General features: G+C 39.1%; 1 protein-coding gene across 20 annotated transcripts in view; it reads right to left on the bottom strand.

Moving 5' to 3' along the window:
• ERC2 (ELKS/RAB6-interacting/CAST family member 2) overlaps positions 1 to 27,856 on the bottom strand; it is a 993,908-nt gene that overhangs the window by 561,276 nt on the left and 404,776 nt on the right. For 12 of the 20 annotated variants that reach the window (XR_012485046.1, XM_074284429.1, XM_074284432.1 and 9 more), the window contains 3 exons: positions 16,691 to 16,831; positions 14,892 to 15,032; positions 10,641 to 10,676 (listed from right to left, as the gene is read on the bottom strand). Coding sequence is in view for 19 of the 20 variants with exons in the window: in XM_074284429.1 (XP_074140530.1) it covers positions 10,641 to 10,676; positions 14,892 to 15,032; positions 16,691 to 16,831 (318 nt within the window). In the remaining variant the exon portion in view is untranslated. The remainder of the gene's footprint in view (positions 1 to 10,640; positions 10,677 to 14,891; positions 15,033 to 16,690; positions 16,832 to 27,856) is intronic. The other 8 variants (XM_074284434.1, XM_074284436.1, XM_074284439.1 and 5 more) reach the window with 1 other exon arrangement.

Raw genomic sequence — 27,856 nt, 5'->3', positions numbered from 1 at the left:
TGATAGGAAGCAGACATCTCCTTGTTAGTCTGAAAACAGTCACAGAACCCGAGTTTATACAATTTATTTTTAGCTAGGTTTCCCTAAATCTTAGAAGAAATTTCATTTATTCAAGAACTAAAAGCTTTTGTTTTTATTTGTCTTCAAAAATAAAACAAGATACAAGGTGGATGAAGATCACTTCATTAAATTTCTGTCACCCATAAGCAGGTGAGTCCAGCAAATTATAATCCCATTTTCCCTGTAGAAAAATCTTTGAGTTTTAGCTATTGTTATTTGTCACATGTCCAATTAAATTTACAAGTTCCCTGATGTGGAACTTGTAATTAAGTCTTTTTAAGCTTGGCTTATCCCCTCAGGGCCCACAGAGTGTTTTGCACACATTGAGTGTATAAGAACTTTTTGTTTTTATTGGTAAGGAACTACTTGGAAACTCCTTCCTTGAATGAAGAACATCCATACTCTTCTATAATGTCATTGTGACGCTGACAACAGCATATACATTTACATTAATGTCTGCTTCTTCAATCACTTGCCCATGGTCACTCAGTTAGCATGTGTCAAAAGCAACACTTGAATCCAGGTCTTTCTGTCTCCAAGAACAATCACTTCTCAACTAACATTGGTTGACTTAGATTGAATGCGGTTGATTGGCTACTGAAGATAATCTATCTGGCTTAATGCCATGTAAGCCCCTTCTTTCTCTTCACCCTTCTTTCCCTCTTTATTCCTTTCCATCTTCTTCCTCCTTTCTTTTTCTTTCTCCTTCCCTCCTTTCTTTCACCCTTCTATCTTTCTTTTCTTCCCACATTCCTTTCCTCCCTCTTACTTTTCCTCAATTTCATTCCATTTCTCCTTCTTTCCTTTCTTTCATCCTTCTCTGTAAGGGGCTGAAACTCTTGAGTCAATGCACTGGAGTCGGACAATCGAGCACTTGAGGCTAATTACCGATTGGACAATACTTTATTAGAATATGCTTGGAAAATGGTCCTTCCCACTATCCTGTGCTGGCCCAATCATTTGGTGTATACAGAGAATTGTGGGAGGGACTAGGAGGTGCAGAGAGACTAGCCAGGGTCACTTCTGCAAGAGAGGAGGAGGTGAGGTTGCAGAGATCCTATGCGTCCACTCTCTTCACTTCTATTGCTAAAGACCTAGAATAAAGACTTTTGTTTATCCTGACTCTGGCTGATTCTAAAGTATCCAGGGTGCTAATGTGGTTGCCACACTTCTCACCTTTCTTTCCTCCCTTCCCTCTTTCTTTTCCCCATCATCATTCCATCTCTCCTTCTTTCCTTTCTTTCCTCCTCTCCCTTTTCCTTTTCCCCATCTTCATTCCATCTCTCCTTCCTTCTTTCCTTTCTTTCCTCCTTTTTCTTCCTCCCTCTTTTCTTCCCACCCAATTTTCTTCCTTCCCTTCCTCTCTCCTTTCTTCCCATCTTCGTACTCTTCTTCCTTCCCTACCTCCTTCTTTCCTTCTTCTTTCTTTGGTTTGTCTTCATATTCCTAGCACCCAAAAGCAGTGTTTGACACATAGTAGACATTTAAGTACAGAATGTCTGGTTCATTAAATTGAATTGATTTTTGAATTCAATCATTCCAATAGACCATGGTGGCTGAAATGGAGACACCAATTTCCATAGTAGAGGCTTTCTAAAAATAACCACAAAGGGATTTTTACCTGACATTTAAACCCGTTAATCCTTTTTTTTTTCCTTTTTTTTTTTTAAATGACTCAACTGGTCACCCTCAACCTGAAATCTTTGAACGATGGAGAAGCACGTGAACACAGATCTGCAAACACATGCATGAGTGGGAGACACGTCACAGACAACAATGGACATCGTGAACATGACAAGAAGAACATCGCAGGATCATTTGCAGCCAAAGCATCCCGATTTTTGGCTGAAATCATCCCAGACACATGGCGACAAGGAGGCAGTGCATTGTTTAGCCTACCCCTTGTTTCCCATTATTCCTAAATGACTTCTTCAAAGAGCAGGCAGGAGAAAAACAAGGAATTTAACCACAAAGTACATTCAACAGAGGAAGTTGAGAAAACTTTTTCCCCTTTAAAATTCACAGATCAAAATAACAAAACGTTGAGCTGTTTGAGAACGTAGGCCATTTTGCTAGCCAGTTATGTCCAGCGGGGATGTTGGTTACGTTATGTTTATTGGAATTTCAAGGGAAGAACAAGGTAAGCAAGCTACAACCAAGAAGGGAGTCGAAGGAAACATGCGTGGTTAGAGAAAATCCAGACTAATCTACTACTGGGAGAAGGTTGACACTCTTTGCAATGATTTAGTAGAAAAATAAAATTCCAAAACTTAGTATAAACAGAAATAACTCTTGCATTTATAGCAGAAATAATCATTCTTTTAAAAATGGTTGCATGTAACATATTATTTAAGCATGAGGATAAGAAAGGAAATAATTTTGCTTTCAAGTTCTATTCCTCTGATGAAAGATCCTGATTTTTCTACAGACTCAGCAATGAGTAAAAAGGAGAACAGGGGAGCAGACAGGCCAAGCAGAAAACAAATTCAGGTGACCTTGGGGGTAAAGTGGGAGCTCTGGAGGGCCAGAGAGGTTTTTCTCTCTTTTATGTCCCCAGGATCCAGCTGCAAATATTAGACTCCTAGTGCTTTTTGCATTGAGTTGAATCGTGCCTTTCTTATCCCGAAAAATGTACATTTGTGGTTATTTCTCTCTAACTTTCTTTATATGTTGAATTGAAGTCTATTAGTAGACTTAAAAAAAACTATCAGTAAATTATTCATTGGAAACCTAGTCCTTTAGAAGCTCACTTTTAAAATATATTGTGTAAAAAAAAATAAAATAAAATATATTGTGTAATTAATTTAAAATATTTATCTCAACCTAAAAATGGATATAATTTATAATTATGTATCCAATATGATGTCCCATGAAATTTCTTTTCACTTAGTATCTATTTTGAGTCTAATTCTATATAAGTTTATGACTCATCTATGTTTGCACTGCTTCTTCAAGTAGAATTTCATTGTGGTCTATATGAGACACTCGTGTGTGTATATGTTGGTTGGTTGATAGATTAACCTAGCTGTGAACTTTGGAATTAAAAAACCTGTTTCTATCAGAAATGATTGTAACTAGGGAGCAATTTGGAAAATGTTTTTAAATAACTAAAAACAGGAGTTACCTTTTGAAAATCCCCTTTACTTTTAGAATATTAGCCATATTTATCACTTACACAGAAAAAATAAGCCAATACCACAATTCTCTCTGAAGGCAAAGTTTCTTAATCTATCTGGGGTTCATGATTTTTTTTAATTTTGATAACTGTATTTCAATCTAATCAGATCTTCTGTAATCTTACCTATTCTATCTTATTCACTTAAAAATACAATTTGGAGAAGTCCACAGACTTTAGCAGAATTCCCAAGGGATTTATGTCACAAAAAAAGGCTAAAAATACAAGTTTCCTCAAAAATTAGGACCACTCACCAACTAAGTCTATGGCCAAGGGCATTTTTTATTTCCTGTAAAGATTCCACAAATTTGCCATCTTCTTCCCAACTGGCACAAAAGTCAGTATCAACTCTGATCCTCAAAACAGAACCTAACGAGTATCTTTCTGTGGGCCTTCCTCATCACTACTCAAGAGAATATGTTCAGGAATTATTCATTTATAGTTTCTAGTAAATATTTTACCAGGACTCTGAAAGCATTTTTATTTAATGAACCCTAATTGCCGTGAAACAAAGTCCCAATTCACAGGGGACCCCCAGAGGCCTCTAAATGGGACTCAGTCAGAGGAAATACGAGATTGAATTTTGCTCATTAACTACTTCAGGGAACGCTTAATCCGAGTATTATTTTCCCTCAAAATATTGGTGAGCTTTCATTCTACTTTTAAGCAGATCCGTGAATGCTGACAAAAGAATTTTTCATCAATGTCTATATTCTCTCTATCTTATATCTGGCATTTCATCAATGTCTACGTTCTCTCTATAGTCTATATTTGGCATTTCACAAATGTCTATATTGTATATCTGGTATTTCACCAATGTCTATATTCCATATTTCAAAATGAGTCTCAAGAGACTCACAATCAGATCTCATCCATCGCTATGTGAGGAAGACATTTTCTCACAAATAGGAATAAACAAACCCAACTTTTGGGCTTCATTGATGTGGGAAAGTGGCTTAGTGGCTACAAATAGCTATTGAAAGCCAAGTTGAAATGTCAAAGGAGCATCTAACTGGCATTTAGGAAGAGAGGTACAGAGCTCCCCCCTACAAATTTACAACTGAAAAAAAAAAAAAATGACTGCTGCAGGGACAAAAAATAGAATTTTCTAACAAATGGTGTGAGTGTGTACATTAAGACTGAAGAACATACACTTCCTAGACAGAGGAGGTTTACAATTCTCAGGGTCCAGAAATCAGATTCTGTTTACACTAGACTCAGGGGTACTACTATTTGTTAGCTTAACTAAAACACTATTTCTTCCCTATAGGTGTCAGGGTAGTAAAGTGTTAAGTGAACCCAGAGACCTGTAATGATTTTCTTTTTAAAATCTCATTTAAATTTGAAGTCTGCTTGTGACATTATAACATGTTTTTACTTGGTGATGGGCCCTAAGAATTTTCATGAAGACGGAGCACTTGGTTTCAAACAAACAAATGATTAGCCTTGACAATAAAGCATAAACAGCCCCTAAGGAATGAGCGTGGTGATTGTTCTACCCCGATGCTCTGGGTTCTCAGTGGTGACATGTGTATATACTCATTTTTAAAGGGCTGCCAAGTGTCATGGCGATGGTTTTAGGGACAGTGGGCAGTGTTTTAATCGTATTTGCGTCCTTCAAAAGCGACACCTAAGGGAAAAAATGCCTTTAAAGTTATAAAATAATGCCGTGTTCAAAAAATGTTGCAGAAATGAAAATTCTTGGGTGATTTTTAGAAATCTCAATTAAATGAAAAGAAGGAAATATTATTCTTCAGAAGAATTTTATTGGATTGGGTGGTAAGAAGTAGATTAAAGAAAATGAGAATTATATATATGTATTTTCCTATCATCTGAATTATTTTTCATTCTCTAATCTATACATTAACACCAAATTAAATACTATATATATATATATATAATAGGCTTATAAAGTGACTCTCATCACTGCTCTTATAGTTCTCATATTCAGAAACATCATCGTCATAGGATCTAAACTGGTTTGATCTGAAACACAATTTAGCATAAGAGTTTATACCAGATGGTGTGAATTTCTATTATTTGTTTTTTTAGCAAGAATACTATCTTTTCATAGTAAGAGAAGATAGGAAGTATATAAAGACATAATCAGTTTTTTTTTCTTGACAGCTTTAATAAAAAGAATATCACCTTCATGCAAGGAAATATTTTTAAGACTTTTCAAATATTTATGACTATATTCAAATTTCAGAGTAAGACATCTTGTTAAAATACCATGTCTTCTCTCAGAAGGCCACTTAAAAAATAAAAACTGAGATCAGGCTTCTATTATCAAAGAAAAGAAGCTATCTACCTTCCCAAGACACTGCTGCTTACTCAATAAAGTCTAATGTAGTGCTCAGAGTTTTGTTATTATTGTTGTATAGAAAGATAAAAGATTAATAAAATTATCTGGCACATGGAAGGAATTCTCTTTGTGATTACATTAGTCCTGAGACTAAGTGGAGAAATTTAATTTTCCAAAACTGACAAAGGAAAAGATATGTCACCATAGAAAATGATGGTCATGATAGATTGTCCCGTGTGTTTACATTTACTAGATTAGAAACTGTCTACTTTTATTTTTTTATTAATTTTTATAATTATAACATTTTTTGACAGCACATATGAATAGGTAATTTTTTTTTACAACATTATCCCTTGTACTCTTTTCCATTCCGAGTTTTTCCTCTCCTTCCCTCCACCCCATCCCCTAGATGGCGGGCATTCCCATACATATTAAATATCTTATAGTATATGCTTGGTACAATATATGTGTGCAGAACTGAATTTTGTTGTTGTTGTTATTTTAAAGGAAGGATTGTATTCACAAGGTAAAAATAATCTGGGAAGAAAAACAAAACAAAACAAAACAAAACAAAAATACAATGCTCACAGAAACTGTCTACTTTTAGATCTAAGGCATACTATTAGTAGGAAACCATTTCAGATTTTCAGATTTCCATCAAATAAGAGAAAAGCTTAGAATTGGAGAGGACTGGTTTTTTCTGTTTATTTTCTTTGTAGACTTTTTAAAATAAGCTCCAACTACAACAGACAAACTTTTTATTAGGAACCTATATGGTATTGTATCTAGGATATACTGTAACACATTTAATATATATGGGATTGCCTGTTCTCTAGGGGAGGGAGTAGAGGGAGGGAGAGGAAAATTTGGAAAAGTGAATACAAGGGATAATATTGTAAAAAAAAATTAGCCATGCATATGTACTGTCAAAAAAAATTATAATTATAAAATTAATAAATTATCAAAAAAAGGAACCAATATAGAAGATCATTGTATTTTTGAATGCATTATTATTAAGGAGCAAAAAACACATGGAGAATCAGTGGCTGTGAGACATTTGCCTTCTTGGCCCTGTGAGATGGCTGGGACAGGGAGCTTTGGGTAAGGAGACACCTTCAGCAGAATAGACGGGTGCCTTTTCTGCAACCCATTGGCTAGGGCACTGGACATTGGCCAGGGTCTTTCCATCAATGTAAGCAAAGCTTACACCTGGAGCCTTGCAATGGCCATGGTTCTACCAACCACAATCTCTTACTCTCTCCTAAAGATACCATTATATGAAATGCCAAATTGAGAAAACTGGAAAGTCTAAAGGTGTGTTTGTGAAATGCCTTAAAGACTATGGTTGCCTTTAACAGTGATCAATGAGAAGCAACATTCCAAAGTGAAAAAAGCTTTGGATTTGGAAAGAACTGGGCCTAAATTCTCCCTCTTGCATGCACTGGATGGGTATCCTGGGCTCTCAGGGTCCCAGGTACCTCTCTAAGATGTTAAGTTTTGCTGACCCCCCTTAGTGGAAGAAATTTCCACATTGGGGGCTCCCCAGAGGGACAAAATCATAAGGCTTGACACAAAAACTGCCCTAAAGGGCAAGAACAAGTTTTGCAAAGGTTTAGAAAAAAATACAACTTAAAAAGGCAGATAGACAGACAGATAGCTATAAATGATATATTAATAGATATATGAATATGGAGAAATGATAGATAAATAAACAGATGGAGATAGATGAATATGGAGAGAAGATAACAGATAAATATAGAGGGTATGTTTATACAGAGAGATGATAAGAATGCCAGATTTAGAGAGAAGATAATGATTATAGATATATAGAAGCAAAAATTAGTATAAATAGAAGCAAAAATGAGTATAAATATATTGATTTGGTTCCAAGTTTTTCAACACAGTTCAGTTTCAACTTTAATAGCTTAAAACTACAGGAGACATCCTGGACATACATACAATATCCAGAATGAAGAACAAAGAAAGATATAACTAAAAGAAAAACATGTGTAATATTTATAATGGCAAGAATTAAGTCCCAGGGAGTTAAAGACTAGTAGTCACATAGCTGAAAAGTGATGACTATGAGAAATGAGACTACAAGGCCCATTGGAAATGCCAGGAAGCTAGTTAGCTGTGGTATGTACAATGACATGATCCAAGAACAAAGGGGAAGAAAATGTATTTATTTGGACCCGGGCAGAGGTTGTAGGGGATAAAAAAATATATCAGCAAACAGTACTTTGGGGCTCTTTCTTATAGAGACTGTTGCTCAAAAATATAGCTACAAAAAGGTCCATGTAAGGACAAAAGAAAATGTCATTCTGCAAAGCTTTTATATGGATTGAAAATTATCAAAATCTAAAAGTCAGATTTTCTAAAAAAGGAAAAAGAACCTGAATTTGTTTGCGTTTCAGCCACATTTAATCCAAAGTTCCCAGAATTCACACAGTCAACTTTGGGAGCATAGCACAATCCCTTAACTCCTCATTTTATTGTTTGAAGATGGGATTGCAGCCTAAGCTTTCTACACATCTTCAAGAAGTTTTGTTTCTCAAACTAAATTATTCTTCAAGCTCAAGTCTTCAGAGGTTGTAGAGCACCTTTTCCCCCCAAAAAATTTCTTCACTTCTTTTCCTTTTCTCTCCCTTGGAATATTTTAATTTATTTTCATTAGAGTATAAGAACAAGGAAAATCCAAATTTGCAATTTGGATACCAGTTATAAGAAAGTGGAGGCTCAATTTTTTTAAGTTAAAGGGAAATTTCAGGAATATTGAGGGTTTCAGGAAAATTGTGGGGGGTTGGCAGATTTCATATGACTCCTTATAACTTACAGGACAGAATCTGTCAATAAGCATTTATTAAGTACCTACTACATACCAGGAATAGTGCTACATGTTGGATGTGGGCAAGAGCTGGGGCCTACTAGGACAAGGGATCACCATATATGTAAGGTGATCTTCATAAACAACAGTCCCACCTATAGAGCTGACTATATTTCATGTCAACAACATATTTGCTCCTTTTTCCTCCAACCTCTTAGAATCCCTAATGCCTTTCAAGAGTCAGCTCTAACTTCAACACAGGCAATTAATCTGAGCTCTGAATGTGGGTGAGAGTGTATACACAAATATTATACTTTCATATATATATATATATATATATATATATATATATATATATATATATATATATATATATGTGTGTGTGTGTGTGTGTGTGTGTATGTATATATATATATGTATGTATATATATGTATGTATATGTATATATGTGTATATATATACTTGATATATAATATATTTATACATTTTCCCTTATAATCCTATGTATTTTATTTTATTTATTAAAAAGATTATTTAAAAGTGTCTGAAAGCTTCCCCTGACTGTCAAAGTAGACCATAATAGTAAGAACCCATCCTTTAAGTGCAACTGTTCCCAATTCCTTCCTGATTCTCTTCCTGGGTGGCTTGCCTTTGGCCCTAAACAGTGACCTTGCACAAAGCAAAGCTTCTTAAACTGTGGTTCTCCACCCCATATGGAGTCTCTTAACTGAATGTGAGAGTTGCAAAATTATGCAAAATATATCAGTAATTGTTTGATCTGTAGACCTATTGTATATACCTATCTTTCCCGTGTAACATAAAAATTTCTTGGGCAAAAAAAGGGGTCACGAGTGAAAAAAGTTTAAGAAGCCCTGCTCTCTAGATACAAGCTGTCACTGATCCAATGTAAGTTTGTTGAGGGGAAGGTCTACTTCCTTTTACATGTGTAGTCTCAGTATCTGACATGATTGTTGCTGTTGTTTTTCTGTCCTTTGTTCTCGAAGAGGAGTATGACATTAGGAAGGTGATGTCGTGACATGCAAGTAAACTGGATTTAAGTGAGGGAACCCTCGGCAAGGTGACCTGCCTCAGTTTCCCCTCCAGTGTCATCTGAGTCCAGAAGCCAGATATAGAACAGTATGATTGGAGATAGATCTGAACTGGTCCAGGTTTTGAATTTGACTTCTTCATCCTAAGGGAGAATCATACCCCATGGGACATGACATGGAAGGATGCTTAGTAAAGGCTTGCTGTTTATTTGGTTATTTCCAGGGAAGTCCTTGGCTCTGTCAATAAAAATGTATTGATGAACAGGAGTCAGTATTTAGCATTATGGGAAACAAGAGTGGGAGTTCCTGGAGGATCGAGTCTGTCTCACCTTTTCTGTTTTCATTGGTGCTTCTCTCCCCAGGGCTTGGCACAGGTAAATATTAAAAGTGTTTTTTTCATGCATTTCCTAATGGCATTTCATATGTTTTTATATTACCATTTTGGCCAAGTTAATTATATACAAAGCAATAGATAGAATAGTAGCTGTTCTATAAATTTCAAAAAGTCAAAAATAATTTCTCTTTCTTAACAAGAAAAAGAAACAAAAAACAAATTGTTCTGCAAAGATGGGTAGCCCATTCAGTCATGGGCTTTGAAACGAGAAACATGAATGTTTCTACGGGGTTAACTTTTAGATGCTGCTCTGTAAGGCAATAAATGGCCTCATTCTCATTTTGTTACCATTATGCTGAATTACTGTACATCCTGCAGCAATGGTATATTTTAAGGTTTTTTTTAAAAACCTCTATAAAGTTAGCATTGTCTAGGGTCAAATCCCAGAAATCTCCATTTTACATCCACTCCCATTTGAAATCACTGTCAACTGGCAAAACAATACATATGCTTCATTTATTATAACATAAATTTATACCCATTGAGGTATTTTTGACAAAGATTGGCGAGTGTCTGATGGATCTCAAAAAGTACTCTAGGGATCTAGCTTTTTAAAATGGCCTTTGAAAATGTGCTTCTACCCTGGTAAGGTTGAGGACCTCCATTCAGCCAATAACTTGCCTGGTGGGAGATGGCTAATTTCCAAATTTTCCTTTTGAAAGACATAGCCTCTCCAGCCCCCCAGTCCATTTCTTTGGATGGAACCAAAATTAAAAAGGATCAAGGACAGATGCCGAAGCTCAAAGGCAGGGTAGCTACATCGCCATATTGGCTCGAGGGATCCTCATGCTTGCATATGTTACAGCGGCAGACTTTCAGAAATGACTTACGGGATTGTACATCTGATTGAACAACTGCTCAGCTTGCTACATTGCAAAGTTGGGGAGGAGTGAAGAAGCACGGACAGGGAAAGAAGGAAAGATTCAGGAAAACAGCATTAGCTCAACCAACCCAGTGCATTCGCACAGAACTCGTAATTTAAAAAAAAAAGAAAAGAAAAGAAAAGAAAGACGAAGAAGAAGAAATTTCAGTTGCTAAACATTCCATAGTGAAAGTGAGAGGCAGTAAGGGAACAGAAATGTTGACTTTGGCTCCTTAAAAAGAATAGCTGGAATAAGAAATTTAAGGTTTGTGTTACTTTCCCTTTCTCAAGTCAAATAGCCCATGAAATAAAGAAAGCTGTCCACTTTGGATGATGCATGAAGTGTGGGGCTTCGGCAATGAATCACCGAGAGTGCTTTTGGCCAAGCTTGCAATTTATCACCCAAACTTCAAAGACGGTAATAATAAAAGATTAATTAAATCTTATCACTGAATTTATGGCTCTTCCTTTGTATTAACACAAGCCTGAATTTTCTCTTCAATAAAGGTCTTTTTTGTGTGTATTTTTTATTTTATTTTATTTTTTTTTTTGCTGTTGTTTCTTGGAAAGAGAGAGCTTAGCAAACAGCAGATTAGCAACAGCCAAATATAGGCAAGCAAGGCACCGTAAGAAAAAAAAAAAAGAATAAAACATTTTCAAGTGGACAAAGAAGACAGAAAGTTATCCCAAATCCCAAATGATTCATTGCCTTTCACTCTCCTGAGCAATTCATTCATAATCAGTGAAGGAAACTAAAATCTAAGAGATCCTTCACATTAGGATGCTCCCAAGTCATCTGCAAAGAGTCGTTTTTAACTTTTTCCTATTCCAATTTTTGTAGAAACAAATAATAGAATATTTCAAGGATTGTTAATATTGCAAATGTTCCTAGGGGTTGGATTTCTGTTCTTTTTCTCTTAAATATCAGTGTAATGAGTTATGGGAACTGGAGTGTCAAGAACAAGAGTTTAATCATTAAAGGGATGCCCTCCCAACCCCCTGTTTCTAGTCATAATTACTAAGACAGCATTAAGAGTCATTTTAGGAACGGAAATATATTTTCCCTACAATGTGGAATAGCATGATAGAATTATAGAACCAGAGCTGGAAGGAACCTAAGAGACTTTGTGGTCCAGTCTGCTCAGTTTGCAGGTGAGAAGCTTGAGGCCCAAGGACAGACTAGCCTATATTTATATAGATAGAAAATTTCAAAGGTAAGATTGATAATCTCCATTCTTTTCATCCCCATAAAAATTATTATTTTTCCCCTCAAAAGTAAAAAGAAAATGCAATATTATCGTGGGTTTTATGGTAGAAATTGCTTTGTCCCTACAAATCTGGAGCAAATTTCCATTGGAAATTCATATTGTATTTATATAATAAAATTATGTTTTCCATTTTCATTTAGTAAATTTTTGTCTTTTTAGTCACAAGCAACATTCTCATTCTTCCATATTCTCTCTCTCTCTCTCTCTCTCTCTCTCTCTCTCTCTCTCTCTCTCTCTCTCTCTCTCTCTCTCTCTTTCCCTCCCTCCGCCCAAACACTCTCGGGCTTTTATAACTGCTTATTTTTCCATGACTAAATGATGTGTTTATACATACATTCATAAAATGTTGGCTTAAAATTTCAAATATTTCATGGAGATTTCCATTTTTTAGGTGATGGGTACTTGAGGTTTTAAAAGAACTATTTATTACCAAAAATTAAAGACTACTGGAAAAATATTTTAAACTTTTGAATTCACTTAATGACACATGGCCAAAAATAACAAAATTATATTTGCAGGTTAGCTTTGGGGATAAAAATATTTAAATTATAATTACCCCATTTCACCCTATTAAAATGGACATCACTTTGTTTAGATGATAGCGTGAGCAAAGATTTGTTGACACTTCCAAATTACCTCTCCATTAACTCAATGTAGTCTGTGTGGTCAGGTGACTGTTGTACATTAATTTAATTCTAGTGCCAATGGCAAAGATGAATTTTTCAATGTTCCCAGGAATGATGCTGTTTGGCCTGGGATCTAAAGTGTCCTCTGTGCTGCTGCTTAAAAGTCAGAAGGAAAAACCACAGGTTTTTCTGCTGCGGCCACTATGAAAGCGCCAGAAGAACGTAGCACGAATGATCCGGGAACTGATTTATCACATCGTTCAAATGCAACGTATGGGAGTTACAAGCATAAACATATGAAACTCCTCCTTCAAAGAGCTTCAGATTAAATGGCTCCTGAAAGAGCCCAAATCAAAAGCATGCAATTCACAGAGACAACAAACCCCAAGATGCTACAAGGGTGGAATCTTTAGAAATGCTTATCTTGTGTTCAGTGGTAAGGGGCTTGGGCAGAGGGGAGGGGGTTTAGCTGTAATTTTAAAGCTGCTCCTTCTTTGGAAAGATCACGGTCGGTTTTGGGGATGAAGCCTCAAGTAATGGCTGCCCCAATTTCACTTCTTTTAAAACAATGCTATAACTTAAAACACATATAGGTGATGAAACAAAACCGTTTTCAATAGAAAGGAGCACCAGAGATCGATTTCTCAGTCTGTGGATTCTGTAGAATCCTGAAAACAGAGAGAGATCTCAGAAGCCATTTAATCCAGCTCCATTATGTTACAGATTCAGAAACTGAGGCTCAGGGATCCAGTGACTTGCCCTGTGTTAGATAGGAAGTTAGCACTGAGTTCTGAGACTGGAACCCAGGCTCTCTCAGTTCCTGATCATTTCTTCCTTGAATCCTAAGTGCAACAAGTAGACATTATGTTGCTCTACATACTTGGTCAGAAACTTCATAGTAAACTCTAACTCTTGAAATTGAGTCTAGAAGCAATGTTTAATGCTGAAAGAAGTCAGATTTGGGCTGGAAGGGGAAAAGAAACCAAAGCGAGCTATCCAGACAACGATCTGCTTTCGAGGTAACAGATTTTGCAATCCTGGAATTCTTTTGAACAATTTCTGGATGACTATTTGCTGCAGAGGAATGTTCCATGCAGGTCAAGATTCTGAAGTTCCTTCTAGCTCTGGAGTTCTAGAGTGACTTAATTTGCTTAATACACTTTAATAGAGAAAGAATATTGCCGACAATAAGGAGGATAGCAATCGGGGCTTGGCAGTTATCGAAATCACAAGGGAACTCGACCTGTTCCCCACGTCCGTCGGAATCAGTTCCATCTTTTTCCTATACAAACTACATTAGCATAATCTTGTAGAACCATTTCTCCAAATCCCCTGCTAAAAAACGATAGCCCGTTACATTTCCATTATACTTTCCATCACCCCGTTTTTCAATATTCAGAATAATTTCACAGTTCACATATGATCCCTGCTTTTTCCTTATCATCCATCTATCAACATTTCCATAGCTTGAGAGAATAAAACCCTATTTCACTCTGTTACAGATTACTTTAGGTAAGTAGTTCAATTTTACTCCAAGCAGTATTAGATTCAAAGAAACTTTTATCTGGGCTTCTGATTGGCTGATAAAGGTGCTGCTGAAGGGAAACAGAGTACTTAAGTCATAACGTCCTGAGTTGTGCGAACAATGAATGCAGACAGAACCAAACAACAGAGGAATCGCGTCAAAAGAACAAGGCATGATTGGGAATGCATCCACAAAAAATACTCAAGTCACTTAAAACTCGGAATGCGGCAGAGCCTTTCCTAAAGGGATCATACACACAACATGCTTTCTTCTGTATTCCGCCTCCCTCCCCTCTGCTTTTATTTTTATTTTTTTCTCTTTTGCTGGATAAATTATCATTCACCGATTCTGTCCGCTAATTGCCCCGGCTGGCCGATGGCTACAGATTAAAAGTTATCTGCGGAGTTTCATTGCAAGAATTCGACACCCTTTTGCTGGGAGTGGAAGTTTATAATTTACTATGCGACCCTTTAATTCTTTGGTTTATTGCAAACATTCCCATTTATCTTTGACCAAAGTTTAGATTTGCCCGCCGAGTGACGGCTGGTTTTTATAACGTCCTTCACTTCCACTCTGGTATTTTCATCAATTTTTCAAGCACTCTTTAGACAGGAAACCTAACATAACTTTTCAGGTTCACAGACAGATTTGAGGCAGGCTCCTTAAGAATAAAGAGTGTTTAATTCTCCTATCAGCAGACGGCAAAAGATAAGGGGGCTGCTTGTTTTTGAGAACGAGCCTCGTCCTTCTCCATTACCGCCATTCATTTTCAGGGGAACAGTTTCTTGGCCTTCACTTACCTTCTTCAATTGCGCTTCCAACTTACTACATTCTTCTTTCTTTTGTTCTATAGCTATTTCCAGGGACTTTAATTTGGAATCCCGCTTCAGGCCCGCGGATGCCAAGGAGGAGGCGTGTTCCTTGAGGTCAATTAGATTAGACTAAAACAGGAAAGAAATGGGAGTGAGGCGAGCGTCCGTCAACAATGAACGCCTTTTCCAGTGGAATGTTCTGACTCTGTGTATGCCCACGAGCTGAGCTACTGGCCTGAGAGACCAAGGGCCTGGATTGGAGGGCCCAGGGAGCCCGGACCACTCACTGTGAACTGAGAAAGTCAGAAATGAAGAGAAAAAAATAAAAATTTCTATTTTTAAAAAATGTCTAAATCGGCTAGTGTTGATCTAAATCTGAGGATCAAGAGTCTGGGGCTGAGAAGGATCTGAAAGACTGTCAAGTCCCACAAACTCATTTTACAGATGAGCAAATTGAAGCCCAGGGATGTGGTTTGTTATCAACCATCTTGGACAGAGTTTCAACCTAGTTCTTCCTGAGTCCATTCTGTCCATTGTACAATCCAGATGAAATCAAAGGACTGGGGAGAAAAAAAATTAGACAGAGTAAATCAGGAGAGGGATAATTAGCATCTGAAGATGAAAAGAGACCCTCGATTTCTGTCTTTGAACAAATAAATGGAATGTTCTGATGCTTAATTGTTCCATCTCAATGCAGATACTTGACAGTGGGCATGTCATCTGGTTGCCTTCCCTAGCCCATTCCCATCCCCCGAAGATAATATCGGCAAAGGTTCAGTACAGTGCCTAGTATATAACAGGCACATAATAAATACTTGCTTCATCCTCATGCACTCCTCCTCTCTCTCTCTCTCTCTCTCTCTCTCTCTCTCTCTCTCTCTCTCTCTCTCTCTCTCTCTCTCTCTCTGTCTCTCTCTCTGTCTCTCTCTCTCTCTCTCTTTGTCTCTCTCTCTTTCTCTCTGTCTTTGTCTCTGTGTGTGTGTGTGTGTCTCTCTCTGTCTCTCTCTGTCTCTCTCTCTCTCTCTCTCTCTCTGTCTCTCTCTCTGTCTCTCTCTCTCTCTTTGTCTCTCTCTCTTTCTCTCTGTCTTTGTCTCTGTGTGTGTGTGTGTCTCTCTCTGTCTCTCTCTCTGTCTCTCTCTCTCTCTCTCTCTCTCTCTCTCTCTCTCTCTGTCTCTTTCTCTATCTCTTTGTCTCTCTCTCTTTCTTTCTGTCTTTGTCTCTCTCTCTCTGACAAGAGCTCACTTTCAACAAAAGTTGTCACCTGACTTACACAAATTGATTGCACTGTTCCTTTGGCACTCATCTCTTATGGCCTTGAGTTTGGGTCAATTTTACATATAGAGCATATGCTGTATGTGTATAGATCCATACACATGTATGTAATTTTTTAAATCTAAATTATGATTTGATTTGGCTAAGGAAATCCCAGTATGGAAACTCCTTCTATCAATACAGATTGCCATCTCTTTTGTAACTCAAAGCATTTCCTGGAGCACTGAGCAGGAAAGCACGTTAAGGATACATCTAAGCTTGAACTCAGATCTTGGGGTTTGGAGACTACTTATTAGGCCATGATTGCCTAGCACACAGTCGGTATTTATGAAACACTTGCTGATTTGTACAGATATTAGAAAATACTTCCTTCTGAATACCTCCAGTTGAAAACCAGAATTTGCCATCAGTTCCCAGTTCAAGGGCCTCCTTGGAAGGTCCCACAAAGGTCACAATTAACTAAACACAAGGAATGATAACAAAAAGAGCGCCTGAGCCGGACTGTGCAAACTGACCTCTTTCTCCGTGAGCTCGGCCTGCAAAGCATTGACTTTGTCCTTCAGATCCTTGTTCTCCTTTCGGAAGGATTCAATTTCTTCCAGGCGTTCTCGGTCATCACGTTCCCGCTGTTCTTTCAAGCGTTCAATGATTCTCTCCTGTGGAATAAGAAAAACGTAATAAGAAACCATGAAGACTGGACGTGAAGTCACACTGGAACAAGAAGGTGAGGTCAATGTCAACATGACCTAGGGGCTTCTGGGAAGCAGAAGTAAGGAGACCTAAAACAAGAAGATTTACCGGCAACAACTTTGGGTGTAAAAGGATGTCACCCAGCAGAACAACTATAATAACAAAAAAAAAAAACAATGACTAATAATAAGAACAATAATAATGAAAATAATGAGATCATTTCTATAGCGCTTCAGGGTTTGTATAACTCTATAGTCAGTCAGTCCATAAACATTTGTTAAACACCTACTATGTGTCAGCACTGGCCTAAGCTGGGAAAACAAATACAAAAAAGACAAGTTTTTGCCCTCAGGGAGCTTACAATGTAATGAAAGATGATACCACTTATTTAATTTGATCTTCACAAGAACCCTAAAACATACTTGCTATTATTATGCCAATTTTTAAAAATGAGGAAACTGAGGCAGAGGAGTTCAGTAATTTGTCCAGGGCTGCACAGCTAGGAAATGGGTGAAGTTGTATTTGAACTCCCCTAGGAGACAGGAGATGCTAAAATGAGGATCAAGAACTGTCTTTTAACTTTTAAACAACTTATTAAAAATATTTGTGTCAGATCCCCTCACACAGGGTTGGTCATTGGCTGAAAGGGAGAAGATCTCTGAACTGGCAGCCTTTCTCTCTCAGATAGACAAAGACAGACAGAGAGACAGAGAGAGACAGAGACAAAGACACACAGAGAGACAGACAGAGAGACAGAGAGAGACAGAGAAAGAGACACACAGAGGGGGGGGAGGGAGAGAGAAGGAGGGAGGGATATTCTTGGACACTAAAGATGGCCGGCCACCTTACAGGTCAACTGCAAAATGTCATTCAAGGCAAAAGGAAGACCCTGTTCTGGGAGGCTAATTTAACAGCCCCAAAGGAAACTCCCCTTTTCATCTCAGAATAATAATGTTGCCCTTCCTGCCTTCAGGAAAGAGAGGCAGCTTTGGCACAGTGGCTAGACAACTGCCTTAAAGCAAGAAAGCCCTGGGTTCCAGTCCTGTTTTGGACATACACTGACTGAATGACTCTGGACAAGGCATTTAAACCTCTTGGTCATCTGAGCAACTCCCTGGGACTCTAGGATACAGAAAAGGTGACAACTGCATTGACCACAATCAAATGACTATAAGCCCCTTGAGGACAGGAGCCATACTTTGCTTCTTTTTATATCCTCAGCTTTTAGCATAGTGCCTGGTATACAATAAATGCTTAATCAATGCTTATTAATTGATTTATTAGAGGGAGTTTTTTCACCTGGACATTCCCAATACCTATGAGATCACAAGTATAGTACCTTTATTGCCTCCAAGGAAATCACACACCTTCAATTTTATTTCTGATGTTTTTAGCCTTTAAACAGCCAGTTTTTCTGAGTTATATTTTTGAAAACATCGAGCAAACTTGTATGCTAAACCAATAAATGACTTGACTTTGTAGACTATCTCTTGGCATTCCCTTCAGACCTGGCCAACAGGTCTGCTTCATGATGGAGTAGATGATGGAATTTCCCATGGTGAGTCCGGAGGAAGCCCTAACCCTTTGGGTTCCATAATGCCAAGAATTCTAGTTAATAAAGTTTCAAGAAGTTGGGAGGAGGAGGCAGCTAGGGGCTCAGTGGATAGAGCACCAGCCTTGAATTCAGGAGGACCTGAGTTCAAATCTGGTCTCAGACACTTAATACTTCCTAGCAGTGTGACCCTGGGCAAGTCACTTAATCCCAGCCTCAGAAATAAATAAATAAATAGATAAATAAATAAATAAGACACAATATATAGAGTATATTAAAAAAAAAAAAAAAAAGAAGAAGAAGAAGAAGTTGGGAGGAAGATGGTGGGTGAAGAGCTTACCCTTACTCATTAAAATCTAGATTAAAGTAAAAAAAAAAAAAATCTTCCTGGTCTTTTAACGCTCTCCCCCAGCCATCTTGGGTCCTATCTCTCAGGGTTTTCAGGGATTTCACGGGTCTCAGATCAAAGGCTCAAGGGAGGGCCCAGAAGAGACCTCAGCAGCCAACTAATGCAACCTGCTCATTTCACCCATGAGAAGAGAGTTCCACAGACAATTGCTCAGGTCATATTCCTAGGACGTTTTAAAAAGTGGAAGATTTGGGGGCAGCTAGGTGGCGCAGTGGGTAGAGCACCAGCCCTGAATTCAGGAGGACCCGAGTTCAAATCTGATCTCAGACACTTAACACTTCCTGGCTGTGTGACCCTGGGCAAGTCACTTAACCCCAGCCTCAGGGGAAAAAAAAAAGTGGAAGATTTTAACTTAGAGCACCTGATTCCAAATCTGGAGTCTCAAGAGATAGAAGAAAGATGAGGAAGAGTGGCCAGAAAGAGGGCCTAGGATGCCTACATTGGAATCCTTGAATTCCATCCCACACCAGGTACCTATGATCATAGACCGGGAGCTGGCGGGACTTTAGACCTGCAGAATTTCACAATTCAAGAAAAATAATAAACACAATGACCGACATCCAATACTGTAAAGTTTGGGGGGAACCTTATTATGCATCTTATCTTCTTTGAGTATCGTGACAATTGCCTCCTTTTACAGATGAGTAAACTGAGGACCGGCGAGCCAAAATGAATCCATCCGAAGTCACACAGATAGCGTGGGACAGAGCTGGGACCCAAGACAAGTCTTCTTGCCCACTCCCAGCATTCTTTCCTTGTACTTCCCCATTTGCTGTAGGATGCTGGGCAAAAAATTCACTTTTCAAAATAAAAACAGTAATGCTTAGAACAACTTCCCACCGCATTGCCAGGAGGCTCAAATGAGACAATATATAAAAGAATTGTATTTTTGCAAACTCTAAAGTGTCCGGTCAGTTATCTTTATTTTAATTATTTTGCATTGAAAAGTAAAATCTTCAAAGTCCCAGAATCCCGATAGACCCCTTTAAATTATTCACCCCTCTCCTCTCACATTCATAGGCTATTCAAGATTTCTGGATACACTGGATGAAATTGATTAACAGGCAAAATAATTTCCAAGGATCCTGTTTGGGAGAGGTTGGTTTAGATTAGAGTAATGATCTGCCAAATAAAGAATGAATTGGACCAAATCCCAGAACGGCTTACGTGTCATGGGGATCTAAAGCAAAGGGATTATTACATCCCATTCAACATCCTGACCTCAGATGCCAGGGAGGCCAAGTTGAATCTGATCGAGAATCTCTGCCATCTACCCCCACGCCCGTCCCCACCCGGACAAGTGCTGGGCCCGGCTTTGCCTGAAGACCCTCACTGGCTGGAAATGGCCACCCCTGGGCAGCCAGGCCCATTTGTGAATGGCTCGTCTCCTAAAGAAGGCTTTGTTTCATTCTCGTTTTTCTTAACGTTGCGTCTAAATTATCTTCCGATTTCTACTCGGTGCTCTTAACTCTGCCTGCTCGGGTCCTGCAAAAGAAGCCCAAACCTCTTCTACTTCCCTTCCCCACACTGACAGCTGAGCCGAGAAGGGGGATCCCACCTCCTCGCCTGAATGGGAGGGGGCTCGCTAGCTCTCTCGCCCTCAACATTTTCAGCGCCCCTTTGTGGGAGGTCTTTCCTCATTAGAAAGTGAACTCCCCGAGGCAGAAAGTATCATACTTGCCTAGCCTGTGTATATACACACACATATACACACATACACATGTATGTATGGATGTACACATGCATGTTTATATCTATCTATCTATGTGTGTGTATCTGTACATATGTCAGTGTATATATGTATGTGTGTAGGTATGCATTGTATGTTGGTGTGCATATATATGTGTGTTGTACATATTACATGTTAGTATGCATATGTGTACATGTATATGTGTGTATATATAAATATATTATGTGTCAATGTGTGTATATGTGTGTATATTATATGTCAATGTGTATTGTATATATTGTATGTTGGTATGCATATATATATATATATATATATATATATATATATATATATATGTCAGTGTGTGTATATGTATGTAAATGTATATACTATATATCACTGTGTATGTGTATGTGTATGTATGTATATATATAATATGTCAGTGTGTGTATATATATATGTATATGTATATGTGTATTGTATACATTTTGGTGATTATATGTATATATGATATTCAGTGCACACATGCGTGTATATGTATATTATATATGTGCATTGTATATATTATATGTCAGTGTGTATATGTATGTAAATATATATACTATATATCACTGTATATGTGTCTATGTATATATATAATATGTCAGTGTATATATATATATATATATATATATATATATATATATATATATATATATATGTGTGTGTGTGTGTGTGTGTATATGTGTATTGTATACATTATATTTTGGTGAGTATATGTATATGTAAGTATAATGTAATATTCAGTGCACACATGTGTGTATATGTATATTATATATGTGCATTGTATATATTATAGGTCAGTGTGTAAATGTATTTACTATATATCACTGTGTATGTGTATATGTATATAAAATATGACAGTGTACATATGCATATATGTATATTGTATATATTATGTGTCAGTGAGTATATGTATATGTGTATATATTATAGGTCAGTGTACACATGTGTATATTATATGTTTGTGTGCATATGTATGTGTGTGTTTTATATTATATGTTGGTATGTATATATGTATGTAAATATAGTATATGTCAGTGTGTATCTGTATGTAAATGTATATACTATATATCATTGTATGTGTATGTATATATAACATGTTGGTATGTGTGTATGTATGTACTTGCATGTATACATACACAATATCCAGCCTTTAGCCCAATGCTTGGGCACATAGTAAACATTTAATAAATGTTTTCTCTCTCACTCTATCTTCCCATCTATCCACCTGGCAGCATTTCAAACGCAGGGAACGTCTCTTCTCCAAGAAAGCCATGAGGTGTCGCGATGGATAGTGCGCTGGGTCTGGATTCTGGATCCAAGAAGATATAAGTTCAAATCCAACCTCAGACACTTAGAGTCTGCGTAACCTCGGGAAAGCCGCTCTACCTCTGTTTGCCTCAGTGTCCCCAACTATAAAACTGTAAGATATTCAGGATAACAAAAGCAACACCTCACAAGACTGTTGTGCGCCTCCAACGAGACAACGTTGGTCAAGCACTCGGCAGGATGCTACATATCTGGCAGCTTTCAGTACTGACTCGGCAAACATCCCCATTTTCTGCAACTGAGCTTTATATGTCATGGATTCAAAGCTGCAGACTCTCGGTGTCTTCCCTCAAACTATGGTCTCCACGACCCCATCCAAGAGTCCACATGAGGTGTGACCAAGGCAGAGGTCAATGGGACTCCCGTCTCTCTGGTCCTCTACACTACACCTGCTTTAGTGTGCCCATAGTGACCCCGGGAGTCAAAATGGACCAAGGTTGATGTCTCACCACCAGCCCAAACCAGCTGTCACATGGGATAAGTCACTAAATCTCTCCATAGCCCAGGCATTCCTCTAAGGCTGTAAGTGCTAATCAGGTGCAATCTGCCTTGATAAAGGGAGCTTCCTTAGCTGGGAATCCCTTCATCAAGGAAATCACAGATTAATATTTTTTTAATTTTTAATTTTTTATTCCTTTTATTTTATTTAATTTTTTAATTTTTAATTTTAATTTACTTCCTCTTCTCTCTCTCCTTCTCTCTCAAATCTTTTTGGCAAGAACTGCTTCATGTGATTGAGCATGTATATAACCTATATCAGATTGCTCACTATCCCAGGGACAGGGTTGGGGATAAAAGAGGGATGAAATCTGGCCCTCAAAACTTTTTTTTAAAACTTTTTGTAAAATGTAAAAACATTAAACCTTTAAAAATGTTAAAAAACTGTTTTAATATGTATGTGACCAAAAAAATACTATTTCAAAAAAGGGAAACAGAGTTCATTGAAGATCTCCCCCGAGAGGCTGGGTGGCCATCTGCCCCAGCACAGGTGAGACCAGACAAACTGCGGGCACGTCTCCCTCTGGGGTTCGGCCATTTCCCCGGGAGCTTGGCGAGGGAGGGAGGGTGTGGCGGCTGTTACATTCCTGGAACACGCCTAGCTTTCCGTCTCTGTTATTTTTAAAGAAAAGGTGCTCGGGCTCCATAAATACTAGTAGTGACCAACGAAGTGTGTTAGACTCTGGGCATTAAGTATTCACTGAGTTGTGGCTTCCGAGTCCGTGACAGGCCCAGGTTAGCCCCCTGAGCACAAAGATTTATGCCTTTTTGCCGTAAGAAAACACAGGGTATTGGAAAGAGCCCTGCATTCAATCAGCCAAGCAGGGCTCCGGGCTCACCTCTCCCTCCAACTCCCTGGGTGACCGTGGACAGATCCATTCACCAATCGGTGACTCGATGTCCTGATCTGTAGAATGATAGAATCCAATCCAAAAACCTTTGGAACACCTTTCACTTCTTGATCTAAGATCTGAAATCATTCCAAGACAAACTGACTCTCATTGGCTAGAGTCAATTCTTCTTCAAAGACTAATTAATCTGAGGATGATTTTGCTGTGAGAGCATTAAAATGTAATATGCAAAGGGCCTTCTGGAGAATGTCTTGCCCTTAGTAGGTGCTTAATAGAAAGTTTGCTGAATTAAATAGGAAAACATATATGGCTATGTGTGTAGATGTATATAGGTATACATGTATGTATACACATAATACACGTGTGTCTCTATATGTATATATGCATGTATATATGGGAATTTCTACATACACATGCATATATTGAATGGGTTTTATCAGCTTCCAGGACTTGATTACTACAAACAGATTATTTTCAAGAGGCCGGGACTGTGATATATTTTTGTGCTTTATTGGTGATTAACCAGCATAAAATATTTCTCCGTCAATCATGAGGTGACTAATTTAACTGTCAGATACACAAGGCTAGATGTCAAAAACATGTGTTAAAAGGCCTTAATATGCCATGTTCAACTTGATTAACAGCAAACTTGCAGAAATCCCAACAATGTGCTCTTGTTTTCAGCTTATTTGCATTGGCAAGGGCCTCTCGGCCCAAATCTGGCTCCTTGTGGGTCTAATCTCTGAACGCTTTATCTTGGGTGCAAGAGCCCCAGGCGGTTAGCTACGGGGGCCCCCATCAGCCTCCCTCAGGCCCTTATCAGATGACGGCTACAGTGAATACACAGTGAGACCAGCTTTCTTAATATGGTGTCCTGAAAACTGTAACTTCTACTTCTAGGTTAGCAGGAGAACTAGTGAGGAGGAGGAAAAGAAAGAGAAGAAGAAGATGGAGGAGGAGGAAAAAAAGAGGAAGAGAATGAGAAGGAAGAGGAGAAGGAAATAGAAGAAGAGAAAAGGGGAGATGAAGAAAATGAGAAGAAATAAGAAGGGGAGGAGGAAGAGGAAGAAGAGGAAGAAAATGAGAAGAGGAGGAGGAAAAAGGAGGAAGAAAATGAGAAAAAGAGAGGAGGAGGAAGAGAAAGAAAAAGGGAAAGGAAGAAGAGGAAGAGGAAAGTGAGAAGAGAAAGGGGAAGAGGAAGAAGAGAAGGAGGAAATGAGAGATGATGATGATGATTGTGACTGTGGTGATGATGATGATGGGTTGCTAGCATCTCTATAACACTTCCCAGTCACCAGGACCTGTCCAGGCATTATATCATTTGATCCTCACAACAGTTCTTTGAGGCAGGCCAGATTATGAAAATGCTGAAAGTGAGGAGCGTTTGGTAACAAACCCAAGGTCACACAGCTGGATCCAATGTCTGAGACAGGACCTGAACTCAGGTCTCCTTCACTTCTTGTCCCCCCCTTGATCCATGGAGCTGTTCCCAACTAGGGAGACACCCTTGCTATTCCATGCCAGCATGGCCCTGGCAGACTGCCGGGTTCCCAGGACCCAAGGGTACTTCAGGCCAATGGACTGCTCGACTACCCTGAGAAAGAGAGGTCCAGAAAGTAGGGAGAGTTGAAGCACACCCTGCTCTGGCCAGACGAAGTGCCTGGCACATAGGAGGCACTTAATAAATGTTTGTTGATTGGCTATCTCTCCATCTCAGTAGTAAATCAGTTGGGACATGGCCAGCCACGTGACCAGCATGATGAAGGACCAGGGAACGTGCCATTTGATTAGAGGGAACTGAAAACATTTGTCCTCAAGAAGAAAAGATTTAGAGATTTGTTTTCAGAAACTTAAAAGAACGTCATTTAGATGATCCAACCAAATACGTTTTGTTCCAGATTTCAGTTATTAATCAATCAGCGAGTACTTATTAAGCACCTACTAAGTGTCAGGCTGGGGACAGAAAGATTTAAATGAAAGTGTCTCCACCCTCAAAAGAGGCAGGGTTAGAATCCACAGAAGCAGAAATGAGGCCTAACAAAGGTGTCAGAGGGGCGGATGGCGGGCCTGGAGGGGAGTGGCTCTCATCTCTGGAGATCCTGGGGAAGGAGGCTGGCCGGGGCCTCTGAGCTCCCCGCCACCCCTCAGAATTTCTGGGCAGGGGACTCGTTTTCTTTCTGCATTCCAAGAAGGGTGGTGGCTGAATGCAGCACCATGACCATACAAGACGTGATTCCACATTCACCATCAGTGGAGACAGGGAAGAGGAGCAGGATAGGGACTGGGGGCCATCACAGAGTCATGGCGAGCAGGAGAGGCTGCGTGGGAGCGGGAGGTCAGGGGCCTCTCTCTGGAGGCATGAATGGCCCAGTCACTCAATGGGCAGCCACTCTCCTCAGCTTCTTCCCAACTTCAGTGATTTCCCTCTTCCCAGGAGGCAGCGTTAGCAATCTGTGGGCATGAGGAGCTTTGTTTGCGCCTTTGTGTCTGGTACAGCACCTGGCATACATTAGGTACTCAATAAATGCTCAGGGAGTGACTGATTCAGCCATTGCTCCTCAGCACTTCCTCTGCCAGACTCGAAGGCCAGCCTGGGTCTGCTCTCACGTCTATAATTTGCTTTTCAGCTTTCCTTAAATACTTGACCTTGAACTTGATCCCAATTTATCAATCAAGAATTTGGAAGTATGGGCAATACGAGACCAACAGAGCTCAATTATTGCTTGTTTAGAGAAAGGAACTAAAAATTGGTCGGAAGTGACCTTCAAATAAGGCAAACTCTAAGAGGAGGAGGAAATAACAAGTCAACATTTACTGTGGGGGGCACTGGGATAAGAGCTTACAAACATCATTCCATGGGATCCCCTCAGGCTGTGAGGTGACACTAGGAACATTTCCATTTTGTAGATGAGGCAAAGGGCGGTTAAATGGATTGACTCCAAGTCAAGTCATCCATCCTCCCGTCCCCAGGCTTCCCGAGAGGACAGGAAACGAAGGAGACAGCCATCAACTCTGCAGCCTACGACCACACTGGAAAATTACACGTAGGGAACATGATGAGGAGGAATTCAGGGGAGGCTGGGGAAGAGAGTGTGGAGTCTCGTGGAGTGGGGCACAAAGATCCAGGGGAGCCACTGAACACCGACTGCAAAAATAGGAAAGAGGTAATTCTAGAAGGCGATTGAATGGCATCTGCGTTCCAGGGAAGACCCGAATTAGAGGTGAGATGGAGCTGGACATGAATGCAGACCCAGGGCCCTCTACACATTCTCTTCATTCAATTTCTATAAATGAAAAATCGTCCTGTTGAAAGTCAGAGGCCCTGAGTTCAAATACCAGCTCCTCCTAGCAATGGGACTTTTGACAAGCCGATGTAAACTCCCTGGTCTCGGTTTCCTCATTTGTCACAAGTGGAGATTGGAGCAGAAGAGCTCTGAAATCCCTCCTTGCGCTCTTCCTACAATACTATGATCTTTGGAACAACTCTGCAAGGTAGGCACTTTATTATTCCTATTTTATGATAAGGAGCCAAAGTTCAGAGAGGGCCTATGATTTTCCATAAGGGTCAGAAGTGGGTCTCTCTTGGGATAAAACCCCTCTGCCTTCACCCCAGGAGAAGGTGCCAGACGCCATGGAAAGCAATGATCCACCATTGACCAACTTGGCTTGGAATTTTTTTTTTCTGCATGAAAAGAAAGGCTTGGATGGAGGGAGCTGGTTTGGGGGTAAATGGCTGTGACATTGAGAAAAGAGCAGCCGATCCAACATTTCAGAAACACTTAGGATCCCATTTAACTAAGCGTGCATGGAAACGTTCTGAGGTCCGTCCCCAGACGTACTTGGGGGATTGTAAGGAAGGGTGCAGAGAGGTGACCCTCGACTTCTGTCACGCCACTTCAAAATGAAATACCAAATGAGTAGAGAAGTAATGATTTAATCATATGTCTTGGAAAGCCCAATTTTAACATCAAATAACTTGACGTCTTCTCGAAATAAACCTGTCAACGCAGAAAAAACTATTTGCCTTGCCTTGAAAAGTCATTCTGATTATTTTACAAAGTCACTAGTTATATATAACACCCTACGGAGTTGGATTGCTTTAGAACACATTACAGATGAGGAAACTGAGACCCAGAGAAGAGAAGTCCTATTCCAGGTCACACAGAGCCCAGTGCTCCGGAATGCTCCTGATTGTCTCTTGATAATTATTACTCATCAACCATCGCTGAATATGGCGGATGGCAACATCCCTCTGACTCTCAGGCTAGAAAGAATCAAAATTATCTTTCCAAGATGGAAAGAAACTCTCAGTGTTCTCCTTGGCCTAAACTTCCCTTCCTGGACTTTTTTTACATCCCCTACACCCTTCACACACTATTCAGTCCAGTCAAATTATCCTTGTTACCGTTATGCGTGGCACTCCACCGCTCATCGCCGTGTCTTTGGCCAGGTTGTGCCCTTCTCACCTCTGCCCCAGAAACCTTCCCTTCCCTCTAAACCGGTTCAAGAATCCCCTTCTGAGAAGCCCTTCCTGATCCTTTTCTTCTAAAATTAGTTGTTAAATATGCCCTTCATTCCAAATTAGAATAAAACACACACATGTTAATGAAATAGCTTTGAAAAGTACCCAGCAGGAAGGAA

Source organism: Sminthopsis crassicaudata, chromosome 1, assembly GCF_048593235.1.
Source record: "Sminthopsis crassicaudata isolate SCR6 chromosome 1, ASM4859323v1, whole genome shotgun sequence".
Taxonomy (NCBI): domain Eukaryota; kingdom Metazoa; phylum Chordata; class Mammalia; order Dasyuromorphia; family Dasyuridae; genus Sminthopsis; species Sminthopsis crassicaudata.
Note: the sequence above shows the minus strand (reverse complement) of the source record. Positions and strands in the feature narration are given on the sequence as shown.